This window comes from Phycodurus eques, chromosome 11, assembly GCF_024500275.1.
Source record: "Phycodurus eques isolate BA_2022a chromosome 11, UOR_Pequ_1.1, whole genome shotgun sequence".
Lineage (NCBI taxonomy): Eukaryota > Metazoa > Chordata > Actinopteri > Syngnathiformes > Syngnathidae > Phycodurus > Phycodurus eques.
This window is the reverse complement of record NC_084535.1, coordinates 28,621,411-28,646,199: the sequence shown is the minus strand read 5'-3', so window position 1 is coordinate 28,646,199 and position 24,789 is coordinate 28,621,411. Positions and strand designations below refer to the sequence as shown.

Below are 24,789 nucleotides of genomic sequence, written 5' to 3'. Positions count from 1 at the left end.
TTCACGTCAGCGTGCTCCCTTTGTTGAATAAAGTCTGTAAACATGCATCTTCTGTTGTTTTGCTTTGGGGTCCAAATGTATTGGGTTTGACGCAGCCGTAACAGAATGTTTCAGCCATTATGGACCTCTCTAGCGCTGAGCATGATCTCTCTAGCGCTGAGCATGTTTTAGAGACTTTGTCTAGCCAAAGGGAATTGGTTAGCCAACATGATCGCTCACTCCGGGAGATTATGTCTGCTATCAATGCGCTCACTAACAAGTAGTTCACTTGACTCACGGCTTGACCAGGTTTGCACTCTCCTTCTTGCCATGTTACAGATTCGGCTAAATGCGTTCCCACACACACGCCACCTGCTATTTCTGTAAACACCTGCGAGCCAAATATCCCCCACCCACCACGTTATTCTGGAGATTTTGGATCATGCGGACAATTCCTCCACCAATGTTCCTTGGTTTTTGATCAGCAATCACTTCCATACTGATCATTCCCGAGTAGCGTTTGTTATGAGTCTGCTTCCAGACAAGGCAGCGACATGGACCATGGCAACTAGCGATCTGCGTCCTGAGATGTGTTCCTCATTTTCTATTTTTGTTGAGGAGATGAGGAACGTCTTTGACCATCCCATTAAGGGTAAAGAGGCTTGCAGTCGCTTACTGGGTTTTTCTCAAGACTCTCTGACAGTGACAGACTACTCTATTTCCTTCCGTATTCTGGCTGCGGAGAGCGGCTTTGATGACTTGGTTCTTTGCGGCATTTTTTGGCGCGGGGTGAACCCCGTAGTTAAAGATGAACTGGCAGCTCGTGACGAAACGACAGGTTTGGAGGACCTTATTGCTTTGCTCGACGACTCAGCGTCCAGGAACGCAACCGACGTATGTTTGTACTATGGGCTACGAGGACACCAGGTTTCGTCATGCCCAAGGAAACCACTTCTGACTGGCGGGATCGACTCTGCACGCCGCTACAGCTTGACGGTGCCAAGTCAGCCAAGCTTCATGAAGCCCCAGGACCAAACAAATAACTAGGACACTTCGATGTACCTCCCCACAAAGATTTAAAAGCCGCCTAATAGCGAAACCGCCAGAAGAGGGAAGCGATGCACCATTTTTAGATTTGAAACACAGCACTGTAAGCCTGACATGCGCTGTTGAGCGGCGTGGGCAGGCTGGAAGTTGGAAGAGCTGAAGCATTTTTACACCATTATCACAATTGTGTGTTTGTGTCAGAAATGTGTTATAATTGAGATCTCGTATGACGAGGATCACGGTCGCCATGTCAACAGCCAGGAAACAACACGAAGCGTCATGACTGATGTGATATCCGGTGAGTTCGCGTCACTCACAGGACATTATCTAGCTAAATACGTGATTATTTTGCAATCAAAGGTGATTCCTAAATGTTGTTTTAGCTGGAATATACAATGAAAACACCTAACGTGACAAAAAGCAAAAAAAATATCCAAGCATCGAAGTTACTGTTGCATAAATGCTGCTTTTCACAAAACAAACCCGAAAATGTATCTATGTTTCACTGCACATAACTAAAGAACGGAAAAGGGCAGGATCTAGCTTGTTTTGCTGCTGAAAGAAGAGAGTTCATCCTTTAATTTGGTAGATTTTGTATGAATATAATCATTGAAGAAAATATTCTGTAAACCTTTAAAAGTCGCTCAAAATCCTCAAAAATGGCTGGCACCCATGGGGTTTTCTTTTGTGAAAACGGCTGGCACTAAATGAGTTAACGGGACGTTTGCGTCTTTTGACCAGTTGACCGACAAATTTGGCCTTGACAAAAGCAATTTTACAGGTTTTTGCAAGTCAGGGACGTTGCCCAGAAGCACTTTCCTGGCTTTCCGAAATTTTCATCTCCAACTAGCTTAGATTATATACTTAAAATCAACCTGTATTCCAAGGGCAGCATCTTCAAATTATATCCAGCCATTCTGTGACAAGTGCCTGACGTATGACTTGGGCTCCGACACTTAACCTGGACATAGATACACACACCTGGCAGTTGATTTTGAAAAGGATCCACTCCTCTTCAATCTGAAGCAAGAGACGGACGGGTGATAGAATGCAAGGTGGTGGGACACAGAGTCCACTGGTTGAGGAGCAAGCAGGCACGCACCTTCCCTGGATGAGATCGGACTTGTGATGATGTCATCAAGGGACAACTGATCTCACTCATATGTTTTGGACCAGTCCCAGTTTTGGAACTCGGTGTTCCTTTTGCTTTCGGCAATTATCTCTGTCTAATTTAATCCGTCACCTTTAGTGGCTTTATTTGTGGTGCTACCCCCGAATCTTTCACTTCCGACCTACATTGTTACTGTGATTAATAAAAGTGTTGGGTTTTTTTTTGTAAAAAAAAAAAAAAATCATTTACATTTATTTATATTCATTTTATTTGTTTTTATTGTTTTGTTTTTTTCTCACTTTGTTGATAATGCTGCTGCTGTTCTGTTTTTGCCTTTACATTGTTGAATGTATACTGCTGTATATCTGTAATGGTGTTAAAAATGTCAAATTTGGAAATAAATCATACTTAAAAAAACACTTGACGATATTGTATACATAAAATGAACAATCCGTTCAATCCATGTCAAAAAATGAAGACTAAGAATACTTTCATCGTCTCTCGTAAACAACATATCTCAACTCACCTCCATGCGTCCCTCCTGCTCCAAAGGTTTGATCCCTGCAAAGATGTCCGGCTCCTCTTGGTAGTTGTCAACCAGCTGTCGATCAGCTCCCTCTTCCGAAGCAGGGCTCAGGTAGTAAACCTGATAGTCATCTTCGCACATAACTACTCCGATTGCATTTGCTGCTTCTGCTTCTTGTTGAGCAATTCCCAACACAGTGGGTGTTCTATTGTCTGCTGCTATACCAGCACTTGTTTCGGGAAGCTTGGTAGAAAATGAATTATTGCATGAACTGGCAAACGGCTGGTCACTGTTAGTTGAATCCACATCTTTGTTCTCTTCTGAGTCCACCTCCTGTGCCTGCTGACCCTCGAATCTCCTTGAAGCATCAATCACAACCATGTCTGTCTCTTTGAAAACGATGTTGGGTGGCACAGTCTCGACAGCATGACAGCCATCCACGGCTTGGCTAATTTGTTTATTATCCAATGTCTTGCTCCTACTACCGCTGCATGCATTACTGCATGACTCGTGAAGCAGTGGACTCAGGATGGGAAACATCTCTGGTGCCGGGGGAAGAAATTCAAATGTGTTGCTTGCCTCAGCCCCCAAAGCCAGATTATAGCCATCATCTAGGCTGAGTTCAGCGAGGTCTGGCTCCAGAGAGCTATCTTCACTGCTGGCTCTCCGCTTGGAATTGATATTTTTGCATCCTCCTAAAATCCCCCCCTTCCCAAAGCCCTTGATCAGTTTCAGCTTCCCCCCAGAGGCACTACCTGGCCCTTTGTAGAAACACTTCCCTCCTCCATCTTCCAGAGACAGTGAGAGACCCCCTCCCAGACGAACCAACATAGTTCCGCCTCCATTCACTGAAAAGGCCTTCTTTTTGGTTAACATTGTCTCCTTTGGCCTCACTACAACTTCTTCCTGAAATGATTGACCACTTCCTGTTGCTTTACAATCTGCTCCTCCTGGTTCAGGAGTTTCCCCCATACCTCCTGCAAAAGCTCTTACTGCTCTTTGTTGCTGCATTCCCCTCGGCCAGTAGAAGGTGGCGGTCTTCTTTTCAACACTGCAGTATGTGATGCCTTCCAGAGGGTAGGCCATCTGCCAGTTGAAATAACAGGCCTCCACAGCAGGTTTAAAGCCCTGGAAAAGCTTGTCCAGGGACTTGCGATGTTGCCCACGCTTCACTATCTCGAGAACTTTAAGGTGCCAGTGCTTCAGGTGACTTGCCAGTTCAAGACGCCTAGAAGAGAGGACACAATCTGTGTTTTAAACGCAATTTTGTTAAAAGTTAACTTCATCTTGAATAGATTGATAGGAATTAGACAAAAATATTACATTTGTTGTGGTGATCTATGGCCTAGAGTTAACATTAACCTCAAACAGATACAGAATATTGACTTGTAACAGACTCAAAGGAATGCTGCCTATCTAATTCGTGTTGCATCACTCTCCAACAAACAGTATTAACCTCAACTGTTGGAAAAATTGCAGTTGGTTGCCAAAAAGGCCAAGAAAACAGGCTTTTGTTGTGGAGAGTAACAAAGTGGATATGAAAGAATTTATTTTTGCACATTGCCTTTTACGTCACATGAATTGAAAATGTAAAGCATCGTCCTCTACAAACAAGGAAGTTCATTTTTTGGAATAAAGGTTGATAACGAAGCCAATTCCAATGAAGTTGGGATGTTGTGTTAAACATAAATACAAACAGAATACAATGATTTGCAAATCATGTTCACCTATATTTAATTGAATACACTACAAAGACAAGATATTTCATGTGCAAACTGATCAACTTTATTGTTTTTAGCAAATAATTATTAACTGCGAATTTTATGGCTGCAACACATTCCAAAAAAGCTGGGACAGGGTCATGTTTCCCACTGTGTTTGTCACCTTTTCTCTTAACAACATTCAAGAAATGTTTGGGATCTGGGGACACTAATTGTTGAAGCTTTGGAGGTGGAATTCTTTCCCATTCTTGCTCGATGTACAGCTTCAGCCGTTCAACAGTCCGGGGTCTCCGTCGTCGTATTTTACGCTTCATAATGCGCCACGCATTTTCAATGGGAGACAGGTCTGGATTGCAGGCAGGCCAGTCAAGTACCCGCACTCTTTTACTAGTAAATATATTAATACTCGATTGACTAGCTGAATAACACGGAGAAGCTGCGGCCACCCGGGCCACGGGTCAAGTGTACCAGACCCCGCTCGTGCGCGCACACACACACGGGGCACCCTCTGTTAAATAATGATATACAGTATGAGTGCGACCTTAATCCATGGAGAGAGCGTAGCGCAGTGTTGTTGTGAATGCACAACAAATATGCATGTTGGAGGCAAAAAAGAGAATCATGCTGTTCAACTTGAGCCCCTCCTTGAGCCGTCACCTTATCGTGGTGGAGGGGTTTGTGTGTCCCAATGATCCTAGGAGCTAAGTTGTCTGGGGCTTTATGCCCCTGGCAGGGTCACCCATGGCAAACAAGTCCTAGGTGAGGGACCAGACAAAGCACGGCTCAAAGACCCCGTATGAAGAAAATAATTTATGGACTCAGGTTACCCTTGCCCGGACAATTTATTCGGAAATTAAAGTGGAAAATAAGTATTTGGTCAATAACAAAAGTTCATCTCAATACTTTGTTACATACCCTTTTTTGGCAATGACAGCTCAAACGTTTTTCGTCAGTCTTCACAAGGTTTTCACACACTGTTGCTAGTATTTTGGCCCATTCCTCCTTGCAGATCTCCTCTAGAACAGTGATGTTTTGGGGCTGTTGCTGGAAAACACAGACTTTCAACTCCCTCCAAAGATGTTCTACGGGGGTGAGATCTGGAGACTGGCTAGGTCACTTCAGGATCTTGAAATGCTTCTTACGAAGCCATTCCTTTGTTTCCCGGGCGGTGTGTTTGGGATCATTGTCATGCTGAAAGACCCAGCCACGTTTCATCTTCAATGCCCTTGCTGATGGAAGGAGGTTTTCACTCAAAATCTCACAATACATGCCCCCATTCAGTCTTTCCTTTACACGGATCAGTCGTCCTGGTCCCTTTGCAGAAAAACAGCCTCAAAGCATGATGTTTCCACCACCATGCTTCACAGTAGGTATGGTGTTCTTTGGATGCAACTCAGCATTCTTTCTCCTCCAAACACAACAAGTTGAGTTTTTACCAAAAGGTTCTATTTTGGTTTCATCTGACCACATGACATTGTCCCAATCCTCTTCTGAATCATCATAATGCTCTCGAGCAAACTTCAGACGGGCCTGGACATGTACTGTTAAGCAGGGGGGCACATCTGGCACTGCAGGATTTGAGTCCCTGGCGGCGTAGGGTATTACTGATGGTAGCCTTCGTTACTTTGGTCCCAGCTCTCTGCAGGTCATTTACTAGGTCCCCCGTATGGTTTTAGGATTTTTGCTCACCGTTCTTATCATTTTCACCCCACGGGGTGAGATCTTGCGTGGAGCCCCAGATCGAGGGAGATTATCACTGGTCTTGTATGTCTTCCATTTTCTAATAATTGCTCCCACACTTGATTTCTTCACACCAAGCTGCTGACCGATTGCAGATACAGTTTTCCCAGCCTGGTGCAGGTCTACAATTACGTTTCTGTTGTCCTTTGACAGCTCTTTGGTCAGTTTGGAGTGTGACTGTTTGAGGTTGTGGACAGGTGTCTTTTATTCTGATAACGAGCTCAAACAGGTGCCATTTTTACAGGTAACGAGTGGAGGACAGAGGAGCCTCTCTTAACTCATTCCCTGCAAATGTCGTCCAAAGAGGTCATTCATAATCCATGTATTCCCTGCCAATGCTATATCAAGGCGTCAATGGCGTTTTTTAACGGAGATGGGTGGGGGAGGGACTTGTGCAGTTTATGCGTGATCGTCGAGCCTCTGGATAACTGCAATGACGATTGGCACCCTGTAGAGGGCAACAATGCCTTGAGGTGAACGTCCCTCCCTCAGAGGAACAAGGAGGAGGAGGAGGCGGGGTGCAAGAGACAATGAGAGAAGGCAAAAATAATAGCAGAAAAGAGAAAAGAAAATCTAACAAAAAAGCTTTCGGTACTAGAAATGTATTGCGCCAAGGCAAGAACAATATTACATCGAGCAAGTACATCGAGCAAGAATGGGAAAGAATTCCACCTCCAAAGCTTCAACAATTAGTGTCCTCAGTTCCCAAACGTTTATTGAAAATATAGGTCGAACATGATTTTCAAATCATTGTATTCTGTTTTTATTTATGTTTAACAACACAACGTCCCAACTTCATTGGAATTGGGGTTGTAATCTTCACAACACTGCATACACAATGGCAACAGTGAAGACTTCAATATTTTTTTTCTCATTTTTTATATTGTGAAAACCTGGCCTTTGTCCAAAATGGTTTGTGTTCAGCGCTCTATTCCAAAATGATCTATGGTTTTCAAACATTTTTCAAAGAAACATCCAAGGGGCCTGTTGATGTTTTAATTCAAAATTCAGAAAAGTAATCCAAATGTAATTAGCTATATTATTTTAAGAAAGTTAATTGAAATAACACTACTATTACATTTTTAAACAAGTAACTTGTAATTGTAATAAACCAAACATTTCCAAAGTAATATTCCTAACACTCCATACACATAATGGCTACAGTTGAAGACTTCATTTTTTATATCGTGAAAACCTGGCATTTGACTCTTAATCTTGATTGACACATCATTCCGAATCATCTGTATTTGTCAATGGAAAAAAAAAAAGCGTCTCTTCAATTTCAACTTGGACCACAGATATCGTGAGCTGAATATCTTGATTTGATTGAGGAAGCAATTCTTTTAGAATCAAATCAAATGACATGTTGATGTCAAAAATCTGACCTGCAGGGGCTCATAGTTGGGTCTAGCACTGCTAGCTTCCACAGTGTCACCATTTCATCACACATGCTGGCACAGGCATGAGCTGCTACCTCCGATTGACCGTTGCTCCGTCCGGCGTGTCCACTGGCACTGCTGTGGGATGCAGACGTTCGAACACTATACCACCAGCTGATGATCTGAAAATAAACACAAACAACGCTTTGCTATGCTTTCAAATACCCACCCTCTCCTCTCCTCGTTTTCCCGCAGACACCATCCACGCTCGCATGCACAGTCTTTGGGCTTATTGTTAAGCGTGTTGACATGGGAAGAAGATCGTGACTTGCTACTTTTTATGAGCACAAACAGAGAGATTTAATGTTAATGATAGATGTTGCCCTGACATGTTCTGGGATGATCGTGCGTGACCTTACTCTCTAACATTTTGTTTGACAAGAATGCATTAATTCGTTAATTATACCACGTGACACAACATGTCCCTGTGTGGTGTTGTACACTGCATAACATGAACCTCAAATGTTTGACAGTCGTCGTTAGAGCAAGAGCTCAGGTTGAGAGCAGATTCAGAGGTAAGGGCGATGCCCCCGCCCTTCCTATACAATGCGTCATGTGAACTCACAAAGTGTGGAGGAGATGCTTCATGAAGTGGTAAAACTCATTTGGCTTTAACCAAATCTTGCAAAGACCAATCATGTTAAGATTATTGTCTGATAAGATCACTGACTTGCAAAGCTTTCGAGGAAAATGATCTCATATTTATAAGAGCGATTTTCATTAAAGTGGGTTGGTTGGTACTATTTGCCCCCAGAGTATTCGTAGTTATAACATACGTAAGACTGCGTCGTCCATACCCCCCGTCTTGTATTTCGAGGGACTGTAGGCGTGGCAAGAGACTAATACTGTAGGGATCTGGCAGTTATTTGTTGACTTCTCGTCGGTAAAATCAACAGAGTTAATATGCTTTAACTATCACACAGTACTACCTCAGGAGAACGCATATGCAATGCATTAGTGGGTAGTGGATCAGAATGTATAGTATGACGCTCTGTTCTACATGAAGAACTGTGTTGTTCGAGTCCAGTATAGCACTAGTTCGCCTTAACCTTACAGACTCCACTGCGTTCTAACAGGTTCACTAATCACCAGTTTCTCGGCCTGCTCTAATGTTTCGAGAAAGAGTGATGGCGCCTACCCCGTTAGGGTTGAAAGCCGTCCTTCCTCATCAGGTGCAGGTTGCCCCAAAAGGATGATGTACCATGTTTGGTACAAAAGCTAGCGAGCCACCGGTTAAGCGAGAATAATCTGCTAAACAGATCATCATTACATCTCACCAGCAAAGGGGCCAGAGACAAGAGACTGTAGTTGGCGGACTGGTCCCTCTAGCAGGGAAAGCCTCTCTCGGAGAACGATGCAAGAGGTCCACGGGTCCATACTCACATTTATTCGACTGGCGCTTTGTAGGCGAAGACGGTGGGACAGCCAGGTGGCCGAAGAGTCTCGTCTGTGTCTAAGCAGTGGTGCAGCTAAAACTAGTCGTTTCAACAACGGGTCTATTCCACTCTTAAAAGTTCAACATAGTCTTAAAAAAGTGAAAACAAAGGTAAAAGTCAAACGTAACAATGCAGGTAGACAAAAAAAGCGTAAGGAGTTGGAGCTGCGAGTGACCCGCGTCTGAATTCCTCAGGTCCGAGTGGCATGTCTTTCCACCTGCACTGTTCTGAAGACGGGTAACGGCTGATTGGCTTTGGTGAAGTAGTCTGCATGAAGCCATGTCTCAGTCAGGCATAAGACACTGCACTACGTTGTCATCAGGGTGCCGAGCTTCCCATAATGATAGCCTGACAGGAGGGCGTGGACTTTTTCTTCATCTGCACTTTTTGCACCAGCTTTGCATCCATGTTGCCGCATTTGCCTCCTTTATAGTTCTGATGAAATCCCCAGTGCCGTTTTGCACTCTTGCGAAGTTAACGACACCCATCAGCAGGTCGCGCAGCTATCAAAGTATCTGTGCAGCGAATCCACGCAAAGCCACAAATACAACAAGGGGTTTGGGAAAACATTTCCTAAGCGGTCATGTGAAAAATGTTCACAGAGCTAATGTGCAGAAGTATCCACATGTGGATAAACTTAATACCCCTCTGTTAACAACCCATTTAATCCCAAAGACGTAGTTTTACGTCTTTTACGTTTTTTTTTGCGCCACAGGCTTCAGAGAGGGCTGACGTCACTCCTCACCAAAGGATTAGGCCTGAGAGCAATTTTAATGCCCATAAAAACGGACCCGAGATGGCAGAACGGCATCATACAATTTAGAATGTTGGTATAATTTACCTATGTTCTACCGCTACTTACCAAAGAACGGGGTTTCGTTTTTGAAAAATGGCTGGGATTAAATGAGTTTGAATTCATGAAACAAAAACCCACAGTGATCACAGAAATAAATTGAATCTGACAATAGTAAATCTAAAAAATAACCAGTGAAAATCAGACACTGCTTTTGAATTGTGGTTTAACAGAATTATTTTTAAAAAACAAACTCATGAAACAGGCCATGACAAAAATGATGGTACCCCTAGAAAAGACTAAAAATAATTTGACCATATGGACATGTTCAAAAAAGGTGTGCCATCTAATTAGCATTACAGTGGGCTTCAAACTTGTAATCAGTTTGTCGGCCAATTTAAAGTTTCATGAATTTGTTTAAAATAATTTTGTTTCACCACAATGTCTTATTTTCAGTCCATAATTTTCATTAAATTCTTATTTATTATTACTTTCGTCAGTTTCAAGTTATTTCGGTGACCACTGTGGGTTTTTCTTTCATAAAAGCAGAGATACCAACAATGTTGTCCAAGTGTGTATATGCAGTGTTGGGAACCTTCGTTTTCTACGCCAACTCGTTCAAAGTTCAGTTCACTGTTCTATAAATGAACGACTTAAGTTCATATTTTTACATTTTGAACTAAGTTCACCGGTCCAAAAATGAACGAGTACGTAGTTCTTTTTTTTCCTCTTTTCAATACGTCGCTGACAGGAAACCATCAAAAGCAGCTTCCGAGCAGCTAACAAAATATTTTATCTTCCCTTTTCTTATATTTCAAAACAAATTTAATATTGAAATGTCATGATTACAGGGTTTTAACTAAAGAATTCTAAAAAACAAAAATATTTTCCGAGTAATCTGTTTTTCCAATTATGTACTCAATTACAAAACAACCAAAGAACACATTCACTCCCATTTACACAGTGTCTCTGAACGTACCAGTGCAGCTGTGGCATGCCTGCCTAATGTAAACATGAATGGTGGCTGCGGCCGCACCAAATCCGTTGCCAAATACGACGTTTAACCCCCCGACATATGAAGGCTCATATTTAGGTGTGGTTTAGGTTTTCTCCTGGAAGTCCCTACAAAACCTGGCACTCTTCAATGAAAATTAACTGTCGTTGAAAAACTGTTCAGAGATGCCAGAATGTTCTCAATAATGCATCAGGCAGAAAGGAACTAAGTTGAGTTCACATTCGCCCAAAATATAAAATCGTTCATGAACTTTCGTTCATTGAACTCGTTCAATATACACGCACGCACGCACACACAGTGGGGGAAAACGTATTTAGCAACCATTTGTGCAAGTTCTCCCACCTGTAATTTTCACCATAGGTATACCTCACATAGAGACAAAATGCGGGGGGAAAAAAATCCAGAAAATCATATTGTCTGATTTTTAAAGAATTTATTCGCAAATTATGATGTTTATTTGGTCACCTACAAGTGAAGTGCACCACAGCTCCAGCCGCTCCAATTCCTGTCGATACGCAGACTCGTCACCGTCTTTGATGAGGCCAATGACTGTGGTGTCGTCCGCAAACTTCAGCAATTTGACAGCCGGGTGCGTTGAGGTGGAGAACGTTCGAGAGAAGAGTAGCTGAGAGAGGACACAACCTTGGGGCGCCCCTGTGCTGGTGGTGCGTGTAGATGAGGTGGTGTCCCCCAGCCTCACCTGCTGTGTCCTGCCTGTCAGGAAGATGTAAATCCACTGGCAGTTGGCAGGCGAGACCCTTGGAGGAGAGGAGCTCGGGAATGATGGTGTTGAACGCAGGCCTGATGTCCACTAACAGGATCCTCGCATTGGTCCCCGCGCCGTCGAGGTGTTCGAGGATGAAGTGCAGTCCCATGTTGACTGCATCATCCGCAGACCTGTTTGGTCGGTAGGAAAACTCCAGGGGGTCCAGCAGGGGACCTGTGACGCTCTTGAAGTGGTCCAGCACGAGGCGTTCAAAGGAGTTCATGACCAGAGATGTCAGGGCGACAAGCCTGTAGTCATTCAGACCCAAGATTGTAGGTTTCTTGGTGACTGGGATGATGGTGGAGCATTTGAAACAGGATGGTACTTCGCACAAGATGGTGAGAAATAAGATTCTCTGGTCTGATGACACCAAAATATAACTTTTTGGCCTTAATTCTAAGCGCTATGTGTGGAGAAAACTAGGCACTGTCATCACCTGTCCAATACAGTCCCAACAGTGAAGCATGGTGGTGACAGCATCAGGCTGTGGGGGTGTTTTTCAGCTGCAGGGACAGGACGACTGGTTCCAATCGAAGGAAAGATGAATGTGGCAAGTACAGGGATATCCTGGACGAAAACCTTCTCCAGAGTCCTCAGGACCTCAGACTGGGCCGAAGGTTCACCTTCCAACAAGACAATGACCCTAAGCACACGGCTAAAATAACGAAGGAGTGGCTTCAGAACAACTCCGTTTTTGAATGGTCCAGCCGGTCTGAATACTTATGGCTGTGTGATATTTCAGTTTTACTTTTTTAATAAATCTGCACACATTTCAACAATTCCGTTTTTTCTGTCATTATGGGGTGCTGTGTGTACATTTGGGGGGGGGGGGGGGGGGGGGGGGGAAGGAAAAATTATTTTAGTAAATGGCTGCAATATAACAGAGTGAAAATGTTAAGGGTGTCTGAATACTTTCCGTACCCACTGTGTTTGACACCAATGTCACTAACTTTTCCACAGCTCTGATGTCAAATCTTTTTGTCAACTGAATCCAATGAGATGTTTTACCTCACACAACACAAATGTTACACCACAAATAAGTGTTCTCAGCCACCACATAAAATTTAAACACTCCTTGCATAGATTAACCAGGGTGTGTGTGTGTGTGTGTGACAATGCAGAAGATGGGAATGAATTAATTAATCTCTTTCCACTGGGTTTAAAACCACAAATAATCCTAGGGTGAATTAATACGAAAAGGCGGGGTCTGTCTTCCTCCACCCTACCCTTGCTTTTTCTCAGTTTTTCCTTTTTTTCTCCTTCCTCTTCCAATCTACCTGCTTGACTTCCCTGCCCATCCATTGGGAAGATCGACCAGCCTGCCTAAATTGTGTTTTACTTAACGTGAGTGCAACGTGTTGCTTCCTCAGTACAAATTGGTGCATAATTGGGTTATGATAAGCAAAAACTCGGGCACGGGAGGGGTTCGGTGAGGCCATGGACAAAGACTTCCGGACGGCTTCGAGGAAATTCTGGTCCACCATCCGGCGTCTCAGGAGGGGGAAGCAGTGCACCACCAACACTGTGTATAGTGGGGATGGGGCGCTGCTGACCTCGACTCGGGATGTTGTGAGTCGGTGGGGAGAACACCTCCTCAACTCCACCGTCATGCCTTCCCATGAGGAAGCAGAGTCTGGGTTCTCTGAGACGGGCTAGCCTATCTCTGGGGTTGACGTCACCGAGGTGGTTAAAAACCTCCTTGGTGGCAAGGCCCCGGGCATGGATGAGATTCGCCTGGAGTTCCTAAAGGTTCTGGATGTTGTGGGCTGTCCTGGTTGACATCGGGGACAGTGCCTCTGCAGACTGGGGTGGTGTCCCACTTTTTAAGAAGGTGGACCGGAGGGTGTGTTCCAACTACAGGGGGATCACACTCCTCAGTCTCCCTGGTAAGGTCTATTCAGGGGTGCTGGAGAGGAGGGTCCGTCGGGAAGTCGAATCTCAGATTCAGGAGGAACAGAGTGATTTTCGTCCTGGCCGCGGAACAGTGGACCAGCTCTACACCCTTGGCAGTGTCCTCGAGGGTGCATGGGAGTTCGCCCAACCAGTCTAAATGTGTTTTGTGGACTTGGAGAAGGCGTTCGATCGTGTCTCTCGGGGAGTCTTGTGGGGAGTGCTTCAGGAGTATGGGGTACCGAACCCCGATACGGGCTGTTCGGTCCCTGTACGACGGGTGTCAGAACTTGGTATGCATTGCCGGCAGTAAGTCGGACTCATTGCCGGTGAGGGTTGGATTCCGGCAAGGCTTCCCTTTGTCAACGATTCTGTTCATAACTTTTATGGACAGAATTTCTAGGCGCAGCCGAGGCAAAGAGGGGGTCCAGTTTGGTGGCCTCAGAATCGCATCTCTGTTTTTTGCAGATAATGTGGTCCTGTTGGCTTCATCAAGCCGTGATCTCCAATTCTCACTGGAGCGGTTCGCAGCCGAGTGTGAAGCAGCTGGGATGAGAATCAGCATCTCCAAATCTGAGACCATGGTCCTCAGTCGGGCACGTCCCACTGGGAGGAGACCCCGGGGACGACCCAGGAAACGCTGAAGAGACTATGTCTCTCGGCTGGCCTGGGAACGCCTCGGGATCCCCTCGGAAGAGCTGGAGGAAGTGGCTGGGGAGAGGGAAGTTTGGGCGTCCCTGCTAAAGCTACTGCCCCCGCGACCCGACCTCTGATAAGCGGTAGAAAATGGATGGATGGATGGATGGATGGATAGAACCTCTAATTACCACCTTCCCTCTCCTTGATTTCTGCATTGGGTTCTACAACTAACGGTCATTCCCCGTGTGCTAAGTTGAAGCTAGTTTTCTCTTCTCCTTTCTTCAGAACCTTGTAGAGTTCTCCTCCTGTTGTTTTTTTCCGAGGACTCTACACATAGTGTTTACCCTTTGTATTAGCTTCTCCCTGGCCCCGAATTACTGTGCTCACCACCATCCCAAGATACTGTATATATACAGTATATATATATGTCTTTCCACACACATCTATACCTACAAGGACATCTATATTAACATATAGGCACACCTTGAGAAAGAAGTTGTCATAGACAACTGTTATGGCTGAAAGGGGGAATATTATGCACTATTGTTGTACTTTGCTAACTGCATTGTTGTGTGTACCTGCCAACCTGTGCTACCTTCCAAGGAGACGTCGCCTCGACCCACCATCGAGCTGAATCTAGCCATTGCAGAGATTAACCAGGGTGTATGTGTGACAATGCAGAAGCTGGGAATGAATGCTTTAATCTCTTATTTCCACTGGGTTTAAATCCACAAATAATCCTAGGATTAAAATTAATACGAAGAGGCGCGGTCTGTCTTCCTCTTTGTCCCTGGGCCTGCCCCTTTCTCCTGTGCATAAAAGGCCGACGCCCCCTTTGTTCTGGGCCTCTTTTTACTCCATTTTACTGAAGACATTGGTGCACAGCCAGGGAGCCCCGCCTCTCATCACGAGGTAGCAGAGATGCACTAAACCTTCCTCGCCGCGCCGACAAGCGCGGACCGCAGAAGCACTGTGCCCACGCCTCGAAAACTACACTTTTGTGTTTGTGGGGCACTTTACATATGAAAGAACCTTCAGGAAGGAATTGCGGCGCAATCTTTCTCGGAGGCCGTGACGAACAACCGACACCAAGGCGCTTCGGCCACCCTACCCTTGCTTTTTCTGTTTTTCCTTTTTTCTCCTTCCTCTTCCAATCTATACTTGCTTGACGCCCCTGCCCATCCATCAGGAAGATCCACCAGCCTGCCTAAGTTGTGTTCTACGTAACGCAATGTGTTGTTTCCTCAGTACAAATTGGTGCATAATTAGGTTATGATAACAGTCACAGCTCGCATTGTCACTGCGCATGCTCATTCCACCCTCACATCAAGAGGTCAATCATTCAGCCTGCACTTTGTTCTTTAGTCCAGTCCCTCTCTTTAGTCCAGTCCCTCTGCATTGTTTCCCTGTAGTTTTCCCCCGTAGACATCATTACATTTTCTATGAAATTGCACGTCCTGTGTCGTTTTTGTGTGTGAGTGCAACAATAAACCGCTGTAATCTAGAACATCGTCCATGTAGCAAACCTTCCAGAAGAGAGAGATTGATTCGAGGTTTTCGGCACTTTTCCTCACGTTGATGAATATAAAAAGAGACGTGGTTCCCCTTTACAAGACAAACATAATTATAACATTGAATGTAAATCGAGCTAAACCTGAAGTAAACAACAGGGGTTCGTATTCCTTTACCCAAATCAATTACTTTTTATCCAAAACCAATATACGCTACAATATATATATATATATATAGAGAGAGAGAGAGAGAGAGAGAGAGAGAGAGAGAGGATTATATAATAACAATATAATTTAAAACAATGGAAAATAATATTGCAATCTGACTAAAAATGTCCAAATACCAAAGTAGACAATATCATTGGATAGAAGAGTGTCACGCGAGAAAAATGAGCACTAGTTTGTAAGCATAGGATAAGGAATTCATGATGCTCGATCCATCTGAGCATCTTTTTGATGATCAAACTGAGTGCAAGCAAAAAGTGTCCCGACGTGGTTGGGTATGGGTGTTAAATTTAGGCGGAGCGTTGTGCTAGAGGTTAGAGAAAAAAGAAAAGCCGGGGTCCGGGTTGAACCTGCCAACCGTACAACCCTCTATTGCGCTATTCTTTTATTCTGGTCGAGGTGATACTTCAATTATTAGGCCAGATGAAAAGTTAAACAATTTATTCGAAAAATACAAAGTCAAACAATTGTAGCGTATCTTGGTTTGGATAAAAACGTGAGAGAGAGAGAGAGAGAGAGAGAGAGAGAGAGAGAGAGAGAGACACTTTAAAAAAATAAAATAAAATTAATATCATGTTCAAGTTTATTTTCAAAAAGTTAAACTTCCATAAATTATAGATTCAGGGCTCACAATTGAAACAACTTCATTTATTTATTTATTTTTACGTAATTCGGGCTTCCAACTCATAAAACCCACGAAATCAAAAAATTTTAATACTGTGAAGAAATCACGATTCTCAGTTTTTGTAAAAAAAAAAAAAAAATAGGTAATTAGGTAAAAATACGGTACTTTCAAAACGATATGTTAATCTTCAATACTAGGTTGGGAATCCCTTTGCTTGAATCACTTCCTCGATGCGCCATGACATTGAGCCAATCAGCCTGTGGCATTGCCTTGGAGTTATGGAAGCCCAGATTTCCTTGATGCTTGCTGTCGGTTCCTCTTTGTTTTTGGATCTGGTGCCCCGAATTTTCTTCTTGATAATACCCCATAGATTCTCAATGAGGTTTCGATCCGGCGAGGTTGCTGGCCAGTCAAGCACTGTGATGGCATGGGCATCAAACCAGGTTTTGGTGCTTCTGGTGGTATGGACAGGGGCCAGGTCCTGCTGGAACATGAAATCTGCATCTCCATACAGATCCTCAGCAGAAGGAATCATGAAGTCCTCGAAAACATTCTGGTAGGCGGTGACCTTGGATTTAAGAAAGCAGAGTTTACCAACAACTGCGCCGGACATTGCACCCCAAATCATGACGGACTGTGGATATTTCACACTGGACCTCAAGCAGCTTGGGTTCTGTTTTTCACCAGTTTTCCTCCAAACCCTTGGACTTTGATCCCTAAATGAAAGGCACACTTTCATCGGAAAAAAGGACCTTGGACCACTGGCCTGTCCAGTCCTTCTTCTCCTTGGCCCAGTTGAGACGCTTCCTACTTTAGCTCAGGCTCAGAAGTGGCTTGACCCGAGGAACCCGACAGTTGTAGCCCATCTCCCGGATGAGTCTGAATGTGGTGTTTTTTGAAGCTGTGACTCCCGCTTCATTCTACTCTTCCTGAATCTCTGCTAGATTCTTGAATTTTCTCTGTTTGATAATCCGCTGAAGCCCACGGTCATGTCTTTTGCTGGTGCATCTTCTCCTGCCACATGTTCTCCTTCCACTAGACTTTCCATTGATATGCTTGGACACAGCACCATGTGAACAGTCAGCCTCCTTAGCTATGAGCTTACCCATAGCTCACTTATGGCTTACCCATCCTATGGAGGGTATCAATGATGGTCTTCTGTTCAGTTGTGAAGTCTGCAGTCTTCCCCATATCGAACCCAACTGAGACAACTGAACCAAACTGAAGCAACTTAATGACACCTGGGGAAACCTGTGTAGGTGCATTGAGTTTAATAGATGATTAGTGTGTGACACTCAGTTTAAAGAATTTACGGCCTGCAAAATTTGGGCTGATTTCTTCACAGTATTTTAATTTTGTTAATTCCTGATTTTGTGGGTTTTATGAGCTGGAAGTCAAAATTATGTAAAAATAAACAAGAAAAATGTTCCAACTTTTTACATATATATATATATATATGTGTGTCTGTGTGTTTGATGTGCATCCCGCGTCTGTGACACACAAAGATTAGCAGGAACGCAGGAAGCATATTCATTCTCCGTCCGTAGACTCATGGTTTAAGACCTGCCCTACATATGCTGTGTGTGTGTGTGTGTGTGTGTGTGTGTGTGTGTATTTATACATGAGGTATAAATAAAAAATAGCAATTCAAAGATTAACCTGTTCATATGTCAGACACTGCTCAGTGAGGATCTCCAGGAGTGGGGCCGCATTGCTGTCTCGTCTCTTGAACATCTCCCTGACAATCGATAGAAGGTTCCAAATGCCCTCTGGCTCTCGGCCTCTTAAAGGTCTTAGCAGACAGGCCCATTCAGCAGCAGCTGGTGGCTCAGTGGATGACAGATACATGGAATTCACATCACTGTGAACACACACACACACACACACACACACACACACAATTAAAAACAAAGTAAACAAGGACCACAATCAAAACTTGTTATATGGTGACTATAAGAGCAATGACAAGTGAGACAAGGACGGACGTGACTGGGAGCAACTGCCCCACAAAACCTGAACGAGAACTTCAAACCTCCAAAATCCTCCAGAACAAAGGAATTCATGAAAAAACAAAACAATTGATGGACATACCCTATTCTACTGCCCACTGCTGTTCTGATGAAGAATGTTAAATTTGCATTTTTTATTTTTTTTATGAGTGTTAGTAGTGACACAGAAATGTCATGGTAATTTTTAGGGGGTCAGCTTAGAGGAGAACACTTTGGAATTTTGGCCCGTATGAGCTTAATAGTGGATATCTTTGACTAAAACTTGTCAGCTAATGGGCGAAGGGGCTCATCGAGTAGCAAACGAAACAAAAAGATTGACTGTAGCTGCGCGAATCCTCACGAGGACCCCACAGATGTCATCAAATGTAGCTTTTCCGGATGGGTATTGACATGCCGTGCCGGTTTCGTATGTTACGTTAAACTCATAGCAACTGTTAACATCCCAAAAGGTCAAACATCATTGAGTTTTTAGGCCGTAATTGAAAGTAGAAATGAGTGTGTGCGGCACATACTTGTAGGCTACATTCAGGGGTGGACTGGCCATCTGGCATACCAGGCATCGTCCCGGTGGACCGTCATCCCGATGTGGGCCGGTCAGGTCTGTTACGGTTTTAATTATTATTTTGACAAACGTCCCCTCCTAATCGGCCTGCCAGACACTCATCATTGGCGATGGAGGACAAGCAGTGCGTGGCCAGGGGCCATTGACACACTATTGGTCCATTGTTTGGCATTGTCAATGAATCATGGGCTGACAGGCTCAGGGAGCCCTGACAGTGCTGTATATCACTACACAGGCCAGGCTGGGGCGGAACCTCATGGGCTGGACTGGCAAACTGTTTGCTAACTTTTCTCACAAGCCAGGATAAAACGGGCATGAAGAAAAAACCTCCACGTGGCACAGATAAACAACGGACCAAAAAGCTAAAATCTCTTGAGATTGAGGCTGCTAAATGTTCGAAATTGACGGACCAACACTATATTGCCAATAGTAGTCGCACACCTGCCTCTACATTAATTTAAGTTACCATAATTTCTCGTGAATAATGCACACCCATGTATAATACGCACCCCCAAATTTGAACTCAAAATTCTGGAAAACCTTCTACCCATGTATGGACAGGAAGTCCATTTCCGACTTTATGACGCCCGTGCCTCGTCCGCCATTTTGTCCCAGCACCATAGTGTTTCTGCTTAGCTAGTGCATAGTGCTTGTCTGTGTTTGTGCGGCGGGAGTATCTTTGCCTTTTTCGCCCTCCTTTTTTCACACTCAGCAGTAATGGTAAGTACAGCATCTTATTTTTTTTATTTTAATGTATTTTAGTTTCTTTATACGAAGTGTTAACCTTTAATGCTACGGTCACCTGACTGTGGTCGGGAGACACTTTCTCCAGTGCCGAGGCTGTCCTCCTCGGGGTTAACTCCCTTCTCTTGTTGCACAGCTGAGCTGGGTGGCGGCAACAATAAAGGCACAAAGCACCGATTTGCTGCTTTAATGGCTTTATTAGCTCCTCTGCACATTCGACGTCAACGGGTCCTCCGCTAATCGCTCCTCTTATCCGGTCGCCGTCACTACACTTGCCACTGTACACACTCGTACACCTCCGCGCACTCCTGTTTCCTTCACAGTCCCACCGGACGACGCCTGCGCAGTCCCGTCTCACTCACACATCGACGCACATACCCACACACACTGAGCTTGCTGTCACAATCACGTGGGACAATACCCGTAACAGAAGTATTTCGCCGTAAATTTTTCGACTTTAAACGTTTCGACTTTAAACGGTGAAATCCGACTTACGCGGAAAATCGTGTTACGTCGCCAGCGTAGGAACGGAACTCGTTCGTAAGTCGAGGACTTCCTGTATAATGCATTTTTACACTGCATGATATGATCAAAAGATCTGTATTTTGTTAGTTTTTTTCAAATAATTATTTAGAATTTAAACACTTTACTGGAACACAATATTTTATTTTTATTCACTTGCTCTTATTTTGAAATTCGCAGCCCTACTTTTATTGAGTAAATGAGAAAACACACAGTTGTACTCATATGTTTGATTAGACAGGCAGAATTTGTTAGATGGGTAAAATTTAAAGAAAACATGACGGGCCAAGCGAAACACATACTTTTATTTTAATGGCATTCAAATTAAACTTTCAAGCATTTTAGAAAAGCATTATTAAACAAAACAGAACCATAAAGAGCCCTCCTTGAGCCGTCACCTTATCGTGATGGAGGGGTTTGTGTGTCCCAATGATCCTAGGAGCTAAGTTGTCTGGGGCTTCACGCCCCTGGCAGGATCACCCATGGCAAACAGGTCCTAGGTGAGGGACCAGACAAAGCACGGCTCAAAGACCCCTATGATGAGGAAAATTATTGGATTACGTTTTCCCTTGCCCGGACGTGGGTCACCGGGGCCCCCTCTGGAGCCAGGCCTGGAGGTGGGGCTCGAAGGCGAGCGCCTGGTGGCCGGGCCTGCATCCATGGGGCCCGGCCGGGCACAGCCCGAAAGGGTAAAGTGGGTCCCCCTTCCCATGGGCTCACCACCTGAGGGAGGGGCCATAGGGGTCGGGTGCAATGCGAGCTGGGCGGTAGTCGAAGGCGGGGACCGTGGCGATCCGATCCCCGGCTACAGAAGCTAACTCTAGGGACGTGGAATGTCACCTCTCTGGCAGGGAAGGAGCCCGTGCTGGTGTGTGAGGTCAAGAAGTTCCGACGAGATATAGTCGGACTCGCCTCCACGCACAGCTTGGGCTCTGGTACCAGTCCTCTCAAGAGGGGTTGGACTCTCTTCCACTCTGGAGTTGCCCACGGTGAGAGACGCCGAGCAGGTGTGGGTATACTTACTGCTCCCCGGCTCGGTGCCTGTACTTTGGGGTTCTCCCCGGTGGACGAGAGGGTAGCCTCACTCCGCCTTCGGGTGGGGGGACGGGTCCTGACTGTTGTTTGTGCCTATGCACCAAACATCAGTTCAGAGTACCCACCCTTTTTGGAGTCCTGGAGAGCGCTGCTGGGAGGAGTGCTGGAGAGCGCTCCCGATGGCGACTCCATCGTTCTGCTGGGGGACTTTCAATGCTCACGTGGGCAATGACAGTGAGACAGGGAAGGGCGTGATTGGGAGGAACGGCCCCCCCAATCAGAACCCGAGCGGTGTTCTGTTATTGGACTTCTGTGTTCGTCACGGATTTTCCATAACGAACACCATGTTCAAGCATAAGGGTGTCCACACATGCACTTGGCACCAGGACACCCTAGGTCGCAGTTCGATGATCGACTTTTTGGTCGTGTCATCGGACTTGCGGCCACGTCTTGGACACTCGGGTAAAGAGAGGGGCGGAGCTGTCAACTGATCACCACCTGGTGGTGAGTTGGCTCCGATGGTGGGGAAGATGCCGGTCCGACGTGGCAGGCCCAAACGTATTGTGAGGGTCTGCTGGGAACGTCTGTCGGGGGTGCTTCAGGAGTATGGGGTACCGAACCCCCTGATACGGGCTGTTCGGTCCCTGTACGACCGGAGTCAGAGATTGGACTCCTTTCCGGTGAGGGTTGGACTCCGCCAAGGCTACCCCTTTGTCACCGATTCTGTTCATAACTTTTATGGACAGAATTTCAAGGCGCAGTCCAGGCATAGAGGGGTCCGGTTTGGTGGCCTCAGTATTGCAGCTCTGCTTTTTGCAGATGATGTGGTTCTGTTGGCTTCATCAAGCCGTGATCTCCAACTCTCATTGGAGCAGTTCGCAGCCGAGTGTGAAGCGGCTGGGATGAGAATCAGCACCTCCAAATCTGAGACCATGGTCCTCAGTCGGAAAAGGGTGGCGTGCCCTCTCCAGGTCGAGGATGAGATCCTGCCCCAAGTGGAGGAGTTCAAGTATCTTGGGGTCTTGTTCACAAGTGAGGGAATAATGGAACGGGAGATCGAGAGGCGGATCGGTGCATCGTCTGCAGTGATGTGGACTTTGTATCGATCTGTTGTGGCAAAGAAGGAGCTAAGCCGCAAGGCGAAGCTCTCGATTTACCGGTCGATCTACGTTCCTACCCTCACCTATGGTCACGAGCTGTGGGTTGTGACCGAAAGAACGAGATCCCGGATACAACCGGCCGAAATGAGTTTCCTCCGCAGGGTGTCCGGGAGAGAAGCTCGGTCTTCCGGGAGGATCTCAGAGTAGAGCCGTTGCTCCTTCACATCGAGAGGAGCCAGATGAGGTTGCTGGGGCATCTGATTCGGATGCCTCCCGGACGCCTCCCCGGTGAGGTGTTCTGGGCACGTCCCACCGGGAGGAGACCCCGGGGACGACCCAGGACACGCTGGAGAGACTACGTTTCTCGGCTGGCCTGGGAACACCTCGGGATCCCCCCGGAAGAGATGGATGAAGTGGCTGGGGAAAGGGAAGTCTGGGCGTCCCTGCTAAAGCTACTGCCCCCGCGACCCGACCTCGGGTAAAGAAATTACGGTACATCCCATTCCTAATCCATTGGGTTCAATATGACGTGGGTCAACCCTTGGCAGTAAAACAGCTTCAACTCTTCTGGGAAGGTTGTCCACAAGGTTTAGGAGTGTGTTTATGGGAATTCTTGATCATTCTTCCAGAAGTGGATTTGTGAGGTCACACACTGATGATGGACGAGAAGGCCTGCCTGTCAGTTTCCGCTCTAATTCATCCAAAAGTGTTCTCTCGGGTTGAGGTCAGGACTGTGTGCAGGACAGTCGGGTTCGTCCACACAAAACTCTCTCATCCATGTCTTTATGGACCTTGTTCTGTGCGCTGGTGCACAGCCATGTGAGAAATAGAACTATTCCCAAAAATTTGGGACCATGGAATGGTCTAAAATATTGGCTCCTTCGTTCTAGTGAAAGGCACTCTGAAAAAATTCAGCATACCAAGAGCTTTTGGGCAATTCAGCGCTCCTAACTTTGTTCCAACATGACTGTGCACCAATGCACAAAGGTCTATAAAGACATGGCCAAAAAGGAGCGTTCATACAAAGAATTCCATACCGGATCAGTGGTGGCCCGGTTTAACCTGCAAGGGCACCGGTAAAAATTCAGCTACTGGGGTCGAAGACAAAGGTGAAGTGGAAACTGGGGTCTCAGGCAGAAAGAGAAGAGAGAAGCACAGAGCTTAAAACTGAATTTCGGGACTTTGAATGTTGGGACAATGAGAGGAAAAGCTAGGGATTTGGTTGACTTGATGATTAGGAGAAAGTTAGATATATTGTGCGTCCAGGAGAGCAGGTGGAAAGGAAGTGAGGCTATAAGCTTCGGGGCAGGGTTCTAATTATTTTACGATGGTGCAGATGGGAAGAGAAAGGGAGTCGAGGGTTTTTAAAGGAAGCGTTAGTTAAGAATGTCTTGGAGGTGAAAAGAGTGTCCGATCGAGTGATGAGGCTGAAAGTTGAAATGTAGGGTGCCCTGTATAATATAATTAATGGCTATACCTCACAGGTAGGATGTGACCTCGAGGTGAAAGCAAATTCTGAAAGGAGCTAGACAAAGTAAATCAGAGCATCCCAGACATACAGAGTTGTCATTGGTGCAGATTGTAATGGACATGTTGGTGACTGAAACAGGGGTGACGAAAAAGTGATGGTTCAGTTGTGCATCCAGGAAAGGAGGGACAGATGGTGGTACACTTTGCAAAAGGTTGGAAATGGCTGTCGTGAACACTTTCTTCCAGAAAAGGCAGGAACATAGGGTGACCTCAAAGAGCAGAGGTAGAAGCACGCAGGTGGACTGCATCTTGTGGAGATGATGTAATCTGACGGAGGTTACTGAATGTAAGGTAGTGGTAGGGGAGAGTGTGGCTCGACAGCATATGATGGTGGTGCACAAAATGACTGGTGGTGGTGGGGAGGGAGATTAAGAAGACAAAGACAGAGCAGAGAACCGTGTGGTGGAAGCTGAGTAAGGAAGAGTTTTGTGCAGCTTTTCGAGAAGAGATGAGAAGGGCCCGCGGTGGGCAAGAGGAGTTTCCAGAAGACTAGATCTCTCCAGCCAAGCTCATCAGAGAGACGGGCAGGAGAGTACTTAGTGCAGGGGTGTCAAACTCAAATTCATGGTGGGCCAAAATTAAAAACTGGGACAACATACTCAAAAAACCAAACTCAATATTTAATGAAAAATCACTGAGATGTGCATGTTTCCCTTCTCTCCAGAAATGTAGCAATAATGTTGGACAACAAACTTAAATTTTGCTTAAACACTGAATCTGGAATAAACAAACTTGAATATTAGAAACACGAGAAATCAAATTTGCGATAAAAGACATCAGTGGTATTTGTTTGTTGTTTTGTATTTAAATAGACAACATGAATT

At 45.4% G+C, this 24,789-nt stretch overlaps 1 protein-coding gene across 7 annotated transcripts in view; it reads right to left on the bottom strand.

Annotated features, from left to right (window-relative positions):
- zswim8 (zinc finger, SWIM-type containing 8) overlaps positions 1–24,789 on the bottom strand; it is a 160,590-nt gene that overhangs the window by 67,837 nt on the left and 67,964 nt on the right. For all 7 annotated transcript variants that reach the window (XR_009769510.1, XM_061691079.1, XM_061691080.1 and 4 more), the window contains 3 exons: positions 18,123–18,324; positions 7,510–7,685; positions 2,664–3,891 (listed from right to left, as the gene is read on the bottom strand). Coding sequence is in view for 6 of the 7 variants with exons in the window: in XM_061691079.1 (XP_061547063.1) it covers positions 2,664–3,891; positions 7,510–7,685; positions 18,123–18,324 (1,606 nt within the window). In the remaining variant the exon portion in view is untranslated. The remainder of the gene's footprint in view (positions 1–2,663; positions 3,892–7,509; positions 7,686–18,122; positions 18,325–24,789) is intronic.